Source organism: Pimephales promelas, chromosome 6, assembly GCF_988280905.1.
Source record: "Pimephales promelas chromosome 6, fPimPro1.hap1.1, whole genome shotgun sequence".
In the NCBI taxonomy this organism is placed as follows: Eukaryota; Metazoa; Chordata; class Actinopteri; order Cypriniformes; family Leuciscidae; genus Pimephales; species Pimephales promelas.
Genome location: NC_142774.1, coordinates 15,835,086 through 15,845,778, shown reverse-complemented (window position 1 = coordinate 15,845,778; position 10,693 = coordinate 15,835,086). Strand labels below are relative to the sequence as shown.

The 10,693-nt window shown below is 38.7% G+C and overlaps 1 protein-coding gene across 2 annotated transcripts; it reads right to left on the bottom strand.

Annotated features, from left to right (window-relative positions):
• Positions 1 to 411: 411 nt before the first annotated feature.
• Positions 412 to 4,368, bottom strand: LOC120461391 (B- and T-lymphocyte attenuator). 2 transcript variants are annotated; one of them, XM_039649546.2, is made up of 7 exons: positions 4,187 to 4,368; positions 3,942 to 4,005; positions 1,806 to 2,135; positions 1,383 to 1,433; positions 1,132 to 1,257; positions 1,002 to 1,042; positions 412 to 911 (listed from the first exon to the last, which is right to left on the bottom strand). In XM_039649546.2, exons 1-7 carry the CDS (start codon positions 4,187 to 4,189, stop codon positions 630 to 632), a joined length of 897 nt encoding a protein of 298 aa, XP_039505480.2. In that variant the 5' UTR covers positions 4,190 to 4,368; the 3' UTR covers positions 412 to 629. The 2 variants fall into 2 exon arrangements, with proteins under 2 accessions (XP_039505480.2, XP_088988286.1); XM_089132160.1 differs by lacking the exon at positions 4,187 to 4,368 and having other exon boundaries at positions 3,942 to 4,176.
• Positions 4,369 to 10,693: the final 6,325 nt, after the last annotated feature.

Below are 10,693 nucleotides of genomic sequence, written 5' to 3'. Positions count from 1 at the left end.
TAAGTTATAAGTTCTGGTTCTAAGCCTAAACTTGACATAAACTGTAAATTTGTCCCTCAGATCTGATTGGTTGATTGGAAAGTTGATCCAGGACCAACAAATATGTTGATCCAGGAACATGTGGTAGTTGGTGAAATCATGTTCACCGCAATATCCTACAGAACCTGATTTTACCAAGTGCAACATGTTCCTGGATCAGCATCTTTGCTGATCCTGGAACAACACTCCAATCATCCAATCAGATTTAAAGGACAAGTTTACAGTTTATGTCAAGTTTAGGCTTACAACCAGGGTTAGGTGCGTCTATATCATTGTTATTCACCTATCCGTTCCCTCTGATTTTATGGGTAGGGTTAGATTTAGGGGTATATGGTTAGGATTATATTTTCGGTCAGGGATGTTGTTCCAGGATCGACAAAGAAATTTTGACCCAGGAACGCAACTCTGCAAGCCAGACCTTTGTTGAATTGCATTTGAATTGCCATCATACATGCCAAGCTCAGATTCTTGCCCCTCATAGAGAGTATTTTAAAATTATTTCTTAATACAAAATAGCAAATGAGTGATCATTTTTCATTGCTCATTTCTCAGTATTCTTTTTAAAGTGTCTCAGTAAAGGATTCGTTGAATCACCGGAACCGGATTGCAGCATATTCTGAAGGTTCAGGTTCTTGTTGTGCTGTTCTTTTTGGCCCTCTGGACATAATCTTGTGATTTAAAGAGACATACACAAGAGCATTCTCTTCTTCTCCTCTTTCTGTGACAACAGTTCTTCCAGCTGGTGATACTCCTCTGACAGGTGGAGTTTCACAAACACCATATAAAGTCTTCGACTGGTCTGAAGGGGGACGGGTGTTGTGATGGGGATGAGGTGGAAGAGGAGGCAGGTCACTTCTTTGTGTTTCCATGTACTGTAGAAGTGTAAAGCGGAGCATTTAATAACTTTTTTTTTAATGGAGACAATAAACAGTTCTACAGATTAAAATGAAAACAAAAGATACCTGAGTTTTACATGCCATATCTTTTCTTCTTGAATTTGTCCCTATGGAACATTTCACAGAATCAGCCAATGACACAAAAACTAATGGAACAGATTATTGTAAATGTACAGATCTTTTACAAACCACTCACCTTGGCATCTGATGATAAGTAATGTAACAGCCATAACAATGAATACCAGCCCGGCAATTCCAGTGCAGATGTACACATATGGCCAGAGCCACTGCAGATCATCATTCAGAGTTGTATTCACACCACCTATTATTGTAGGCATTAGAATATTTAACACCGTCTGTACTTATCAGGCATCCTCTTTAATGCACTTTGACTTTAGAAAACAAAAAGTTGACTATTATCATGTGTGGTAATGGCCATGCTCTTACTTGTGTTGTTGTCATTGTGTGAAGGCTTATCATTGTGTGAAGCCTCATTTACTGAAAATATTTAAAATACACTTGTATTATTTACAGTATATTTAACCGAATAGGTTTCACTTTTTTGATGGTCCTATTAGCACATTCTGTTGTACATTGCACCTACATGTCTACTAGCTCTCATTAGAGTGTCAGTAAAGTATTAGTAGACTACAGGGGATTGCAATGAGTTATAGTTGCTAAGTTACTTATAGTCAGTAGAATGTCTGTTGGAGGACCATAACAATAAAGAGTTATCAGATATTAAGCAGACAGTCTACTAATACTCTAATGATATTAGCTGACATGTAGTTCTAAATGAATGTTTAAAATGCCACATTAAAATAAAACGTTACCACTGAATGTTTAAATTCTACTAACACCTTCACTTACCTGTTACAGTGACATTAATAGCATGGCTAACAGAGTTGTCACCTTCTTTACATCTGTATAAACCTGTGTCCTCCATTGAGAGCTTCAGGAAAGTCAGGAAAGCCATCCCTTCATGCTCAGTCACATTCTTCCACTCAGTTTCTGTGTAATTTGAGTGATTTAAAGCTTTACAGTCATTTCCATAGATTTTGCACCATGAGACTTGAGGGCTCCTGTGACATCCTTCTGGTTGAGTAACAGTACAGTTTATCTTCAACTTTGTCATTACACGAGCTCTAAACAATGTGTTTCGTGGCACTCTGATCATATGGGCACACTGCAGCTCCGACCCTACAAGTGTAAAGGAAAACAGGGGGTTTCATCAAATATTTGTGGTAAGATTTAAAGAACACTGTTCCATCATTAATAAATAACTACACAAAAACAAATGAGTAACACAATATTAACATAGTAACTACTATTAACTAACAAGAAACGCTGATTTAGTAATAGTGCTCAGTTGAATGAGGCAATTCCCTATTAGCTAAAACTATTTTTTACATACCTCCCAGAGGACTACTACAGGTTCATAATTAATGTGAATAATGCATAATGTAATTAATTCCAAAGTGAAGGTAATGGTAACCCACTAGTAATGATTCATGTAAAACCAAGTCCTTCAGAAAGAATGACTAATCATTTGGAACAGTATTTTAAAGTGAAAATCATGATAACTCTCTGATATTGACTGAAGCCACTGCAAGCATTTGAGGTTTTGTAAGGTTTTGGATAGTAATTATTCGGACAGATTTGGTAACACTTGAGTCATTACTGGTGAGTTACCATGATCTTCACTTCAGAATATTGTTCCAAATAATCAATTCCATTAGAAGGAAGGATGTGCTAATTGCCATCCAAAACATTATAGAAACCTCAAAATTATTTTTTGTTACTAGTACCATGATCTTCACTCTAGAATTAATTATACTTTCTGCACTACTCACAATAATTATGAACCTGTATATTAGTTATTATTTCTCTAAGAGGTATGGAAAAATAGTAGGCTAGTAGGCTACTGATACTTAGCTAATAGTGAACTACCGCATTTAGCTGAGGGCTATTACTTACTGATTTGTTAATCTGTGTTTCTTGTTACTAAGTAGTGACTAGAATGTTATTATTACATTACTCATTTGTTCCTGTGTTGTTATTCATTGATGGCGGAACAGTATTCTAATGTGTTACCGAAGGACAAATTTGCAAAACAAACCTACAACCTTGTGTGCTTCTAATATAAAATCATAATAATTCTCAATAATTCGTTTATTTATTTTTTTCACAACAATTAAAATTAGATCAACTATTGTGTAACGGGGAACCCGCCCCGATCCCTAAGCTTAATGCAGAGCACAAACTCTGTTTTTAAATGAAAAAATGTGAAGACTGTGTTTGATTCATTACATCTACCTGTTGATATTGGTGTAAAGACTAAGTCAAAGGATTTTGATGATATTGGAAAAACAAATGATATTGTCGATATATAGTCCTCTAAGCAAATATTTGCCAGCTACTATATAATATTAGTATAATATATTGTAGTACTATATTATATATTTTAATATTACTACATAATATTGCATTATAATCATTAAATTGCTCATTCTTTACTACTATGACAAATAAGACCAATACGAGCAATCACCAGATTACAGTACGCTACTTCTCAGACAAAGACGATTGAACATGTTCAATCGGCAAAAAGAAGCTCTGACCAACTGCAACAGATGCTGATAGGGTAACACTGATCTGTCAAAACCAAATTTAATTGACTATCAAATTATTATTATTATTATTATTATTAGTAGTAGTATTTATAAAATTCTATTAAATGACACAATGATTGTTTTTCTCAGCTGAATCAAGACATACTGAACATGACATTAAATGTGTTTGGTATTACTGAAAGAAAAAAAAAACAGCTAGGTCAAAAATTTGTCAGGTGAAAGGTTAAATAGCAGCTGCTCTTTGCTCACAAAACCATACACATACCACAACTGTTGCCAGACACATACCACTATGTTCCCTACAAATCAAATTTAACAATATGTATACTGACAGTCATTTGCAGGGCATCATAGAGCAGATCTTAATACTTACGGTTTGTGGTGCCGCTAACACTAAGCGATAGCAGCAAGAGAGAAACGGCAAGGTTACAGATGATCTGGAAGACACAGTAGCCCATATTGAAGGTTTTTGACAACATATGTTTGAAAACTAATGTCCAAAATGAGAGCTGTGCACATTGTTTGTCACGAGTGCGTGTGTGAATGTGTGCATTGGAAAGACCAAGAGTGAAGTGGAAGTGTGCTTTAAGATGCAAGTTCCTCTATGACGTCTCTCACCATCTCTGTTTCTCTTCTCTTGTTCTACCTAACTTGTATCATCTCCTTATTGGACCATAAGTGCTTTTATGTTGTTTGTTAGCATTTCTTTGTATTTGTTAGTCAGCTTTGTGTCTGCCTCTTTATCTATTGGTTGTGTTTGGTTTTCCTTATTTTGTCATCGGCAGTTTCAAACCTCATCTAGTGTGTTTGTGGTGGTTTTATGTTTTGTGAATCTTGTACAGGTTGGTTGAACCTTCATGCAAATGTTGAAGAGGAAAAAGTGTAAGAACAGATAGATCATCAAATGAACTCAATGACACCTCCTTGTGGATTATGACTGAACATCCGCATAAACTAAATACTCGCTTATGTTCTTTTCATGTAGGTCTAAATACATTAATAAAGCTATTTTTTAGCATTCCTAATTATTTCAATGGCAGTTGCTTGACTGAAGACGGACTCCTCAGAAGTAGGCAATTAGAAATCTGCTCTCTTTGCTCATGGGTGCACAAATTTGGCAGGTGGGTTGTTTTGAGCCAGTCACGTGAGCTATAAAATCCATGCGATGACTAACTTTGAAGGTATCAAACATGAGACATTTGTTAGACACCTTATGGCTATCAATCCATTAGTCCACCCCCAAGGACTCTCTAAAGCCACACCTCCTGCAAAACACATGCAGAGCCAGACTACTATAAAGATTCAACGGAGTGCGCCTCCCGCTACGTTTCACGTACGTGTACGAAATTCGGTATATGCATGTAATGACCCAAGACGTTCCCACCGTGTCTCGACGCAGCGTCTTGTTCCCTCTCCAGGGAACCAGGGTTACCTGAGTCAATAATCTATTGTTAAGTAAATCTGATAAGAAAATAGCAAATGTGCACTGTCTTTATCACCCTGTCAGAGATAATGATAAAAGTGCTTTTCTTGTGAATGAAAAATGCGTAATGTTTGTAGTATAGGCATTAAAAAAAGTTATTTTTATTTTACCTGAAAAAACTAATATCTTATATGTCTACTACACTTCTCCTTACTGAAACCTTGTTCTTACAAACTTGTATCCCCTCTTAACTCTTCCTTCTTCTCCCAATAAATAAACTACAATATTGTTTGATATAAAGTATAGCTAATTAAAGATAATTGTCTTGCATTATGTGCTTGCAGATTTAATGTCTTAAATTGCTGATCTAAGTTACCTTGCCAATAAATAGTGTGTCACTACAGTTTGGATATTTATATCTGCTGCAGAGATTATTGTTATGGCCCATTCGAATAAACACTGGACGATCAAGTCATTTGTTCGGCCGTATAAGTGATTCTGTTAAGGTTCCCTATAAATTAATTGATAATTCCTTTTGAGCTAAATTGGCCTGCCTGGCCCCTTAAATACATGTTATTATATATTACTAAACGTAAGTTGTCTTACAACATCAAACCGTTGTTATCAATTTTGAATTGATGATGCATATTTATTTTGTAAATGAATAACACAGTCTCATCCCATACAAATACATAGAGGGACTACAGTGGTCTGAAGCTGATGCTACCTTTTGCCTAGATGAATATTTTGAGCTGCGCCATAACCATTCATACTCACAGGGTCAACTAAAAATGTATGTTTGCTAATTGAATATGTGTGACTTCATTGTGTTGACAAAGAACAGCAGCATCACCCGCTGGATATGGAGAGATGGCCACTTTCTTGAAGAAACCCTTTCAAAGGGTGAAGTGTTCTTCATGGACCACCTCATTCTCGAGCTGGTCTGCTGCCACCAAAACCCCCAGTTGACTGAAGAGCTCAATTGTCCTCATTGCAAAAGATCAAGCTTTGGCAAAATGATCACATGCAAAGGATGTTGCCAACAGTTCCACTACAAATGTGAACAATGTCAGACAGTGGTACTGTGGTCCTGAAACTGCAGCCTCCGTGTATCGCAGGAATATAATATTGTGTTACCAATTGAAAAAGCGTATTGCACTCACATTTTTATCTTCTTACTGTAGAATTGATGTAATAACCTTTTGTTTGCCTACTTCTTTTTTGGAACTACTGTTCCAGCATAGTTGGACTAATTTTACACAAACACACACACATGTGAGTGTCCAATCAGTCCAGCAATGTGATTTCTGGGTATTCCAATTGCTAATGTTTAGGTGAGAGAGACCTCTGGTGGCAGACAGGAGGATTTTCTGAGGTAGTGTTCATGACTAACACAGTCTCATCCCAAAAAGTCATATAACTGACGTTTTGGGACGTCCTTTTGACCATACGTCAATATCCGCCTTTTTAGGGCCCCCTTAAACGTCGGTAGATGGCGATCCCGGGCCGTCATACAACTGACGCTTTACCTTTAACGTCAGTTAGGTGACGGGTTAGGTTTAGGGTTAGGTTTAGGTAGAGTTAGGATCCCATAACCTCATCTACCGACGTTTAAGGGGGCCCTAAAAAGGCAAATATTGACGTATGGTCAAAAGACGTCCCAAAACGTCAGTTATATGACGTCTTGGGATGAGACCGGGTTGTCATGACAGAATCTGAGGACTGTAAGCATTGTTCACAAAACTGAGCATTGATGTGTTTCACACAACACAACAATCATTTGAAAGATACAAATAAAACTACCAGGAGGTTGAGTACCCAGACAAGTCACAAATGAGTTTACGGGCAGCTATATCTCAACGCATTCTCACCCCAAGGCGTCACCTTTGACCATGCTTCAATATTTGATGTTTAGGCGCCCTTTAGCGTCACTTACATGACGCGTGAGAATGGGCTGTATATCTCTATAAATACATTTTGGACTAAATTGGTTGTCAGGAGAGATTATATTTTGTAAAATAAATTTTGCCTTGCATGACACGTTCTATTGCCAAACATGTACTGAAAAACAAAAAATTAATGAATATAGTTTCCAAAATTGTGAAACTGGTCAAATGAGCACAGAGGATGAGGGACAGTTTGTGACCTCACTAAAAGTAAGGTTTTATCTGTATGTTTAGTTAAACAAAAAACAAAATGCAGTAAAGAAGTAAAAAAAAAATCACATATCTTTATTCTTGAAAGATGTAAGCTAATGAATATGTAATTTTCAAATCAAATATTAAAATTCTAAAGCTATATTGCAGAAGTATATTAGTATAACATCACCTAAAGGATTATTAGGAACACCATACTAATAGTGTGTTTGACCCCCTTTCACCCTTCTGAACTGCCTTCATTTTACGAGGCATTGATTCAACAAGGTGTTAAAGCATCCTTTAAGAAATGTTGGCCCGTACTGATAGGATGGCATCATTGAAGTCATTGTCATGTTCCAGAAACCAATTAGCCATCGGGGGATGGGTACATGGTGGCCATAAAGGGATGGACATGGTCAGAAACTATGCTCAGGTAGGTCGTGGCATTTAAATGATGCCACGATGCCCAGTTGGCACTAAGGGGCCTAAAGTGAGCAAGGAAACATCCCCCACACCATTACACCACCACCTGTCTGCACAGTGGTAACAAGGCATGATGGATCCGTGTACTGATTCTGTTTACGCCAAATTGTGAGTCTACCATCTGAATGTCTCAATGGGTGCAGCGAGAACCCCAGTTCTAGACGAATTCCTTTCTAGGAGTGCCACAAGAATGGATCAGCAGGAGGAGAATATAGCCGTGAGTGGTCGTGCTGTACAAGCTTTGGTAGCGCAGGTGTCCGAGCTCACCCAGTGCTTCCAACAACTAGTGACTCCCACTGCGCCACCCACACCAACGACTCACCCCACACCCTCATCGACCAACAACTGGGCCAAGATCACCCTCGCCTGACCTGAGAGATATAGTGGTAAGCCCCAGTTTTGTAGAGCATTCCTAACCAAGTGTTCCGTGTTTTTTGCCCTGCAACTCCAGACATTTGCTTCTGAGGAGACCAAGGTGGCACTGGTACTGACATTGCTGTCTGGGCAGGCAGCTTTGTGGGGAACGGTGGTGTGGGAGAATCAAGACCCATGCTGTTTCTCGTTCCAAACACTCTCGGCGGAGATGATGAGGGTATTTGATCGAGCGGTGGCAGGAAGAGATGATCTTCTCCAGAAAAACCAATTGATCGCCGACTACTCAACTCAACTCAACTCAACTCAACTTTATTTATAGAGCACTTTCAAGACCACAAGTGGAACCAAAGTGCTGTACAAAATGAATAAAATAGAAAGTAAAATAAAGAAATAAAAAACAATACAAACACATGACATAAAAAAAAAACTTACAAAGGATTATCAAATGCTAAAGAAAACAAGTAAGTTTTAAGCGCACTCTGAAAAACACCCAAAGAAGGACAAGATTTCACAGACAGGGGAAGGTCATTCCAGAGCCTAGGAGCCGCAACAGAGAAGGCCCGATCACCTTTACCTTTCAAACGGGACCGCGGAACCACGAGAAGCAGTTGATCATTTGAGCGCAGAGATCTACTGGATTGACAGCGGCTAATTAAGTCAGTAACATATTCAGGTGATTGGCCATTCAGAGACTTAAAAACATACAACAATGCTTTGTATTGAACTCTGTATCTTATGGGTAACCAGTGTAGTTTAATTAAAACCGGAGTAATGTGCTCTCTCTTCTTAGTACCTGTTAAAAGTCTGGCAGCTGAGTTCTGAACGAGTTGCAGACGGGAGAGAGAGGCCTGACTCACACCCAAATACAGAACATTACAGTAATCCAAACAGGATGACACAAAAGCATGAACAACCTTCTCCATATCATCAAAAGTAAGGATAGATTTCAATTTAGCAATTGATCTAAGATGGAAAAAACTATTCTTAACGACAGCATTGATTTGCCGGTCAAATTTAAGCTCAGAGTCAAAAATGACACCAAGGTTCCTCACACTAGACAGCTTTTTCCCAGGAAACAACCCCAGGCAATCATCATCCACACACCCCTTATTTCCAAATAAAATCATCTCGGTCTTATCCTCATTTAATTGGAGAAAGTTATTCGCAAGCCACTCAGTTGATTACTCAGTTGATTTCCGCACCCTCCCTGTAGAATGCCACTGGAATGAGGAACGCAGTGGGATATGCTCCTGCATGGGCTGGCTGAACTATCCAAAAGGAGATCTATGCCTTGGATCTTCCGAAGGACCTCAATGGACTGATCAAGTTGGCCCTGCGAGTGGATGGCCGCTTGCAGCGGGTGGAGCAGCATTCCCTCAGGACCCTGATTCCTGAGAACTTTGGACCCTTTGGTACTAGAGAGGGAGGCCATGGAGAAATACATTTCTGATTGTCTAGCTTCCGAATTCATTCGTCCTTTCTCTCCACGGTGGGGTTCTTTTTTGTGGGTAAGAAGGATGGGTCTCTGCGAGTGTGTATTGATTACAGAGGGTTAAACAACATCATGGTAAAGAATACTTATCCTTTGCCGTTGATGTCTTCAGCTTTCGATGGATTGCAGGGAGCCTCCGTATTCACAAAATTGGATTTACACAATGCGTAAGGGGGATTAGGGATGTACAGTAGCCGAGAAGGGTCACAACACATACAAACGCCACAACAACTACATTTTCAGAAAACAGCTCCAAATTCAGAAAACACATGCAAACGCCACAACAACTACATATTCAGAAAACAGCTCCAAATTCAGAAAACACATGCAAACGCCACAACAACTACATATTCAGAAAACACATGCAAACGACACAACGACTACATAATCAGAAAACAACTTCTTCGATTTCACATCACGTACACTGCAAATATTAGCAGCACAAGCAAATAGGGAAACAATCTGCAAACTGCAAAGACACAACGGAAATGTTTCCAGGGGGGCCATAATCAATGACGGACCCGCATCCATCTGGTTGTCTTCACGCTATTTGAATGTGAGCTTGTGTTGTCTATGGCTACAAGAGGTAAGTGTTTCTCTTTTATTATGACAGACTTGTCGATGTGCTCTGATACCGAAGTGGTTTTGTGTATTTCAACATAAGTTGTTTAAACGGTGGGCCGAGGGCCTGTATCTGCTTTACTTTTCGAAATGGATGATCCTCATGGAGGGAGAACCTGAATTTGTAAAGTTGTTGCCACTCCCATTTATTACACATTTTCCCCCAAAATCATAATGCATGAGTGTAAATATGCAGGCAAACGCGGTTGCCTACTATATCAGTCGAGCCAATAGCATGGCAAGATACTGACATAGGATTATTATCAATCAGATGTAGCTTATTTAGAACAGCTGTTGATTCAGCTGTCAGACACGAGCAGCATCTGCAGCGGCAGCACTGTGACTTTCCCCAGTGGACGTTGTTTTTGTGATTGTAAGTATTCGTTTAATTAGAATATGATATCTATGAAACATGTTTGTTTTGTACACTGTGGTCAAATGTATGTAAGCATCTCGTTAGTGTTTTAAGTAGAGTAGTTTCAGTTGGCTAACTAGAAGTAGCTAGCATCATGCGATTACATATTTGATTTGGTGTAAAGTTTAAGTAGATAATTCTAACGGTAACACTTCGTCCCACTCACATAGGCTACAGC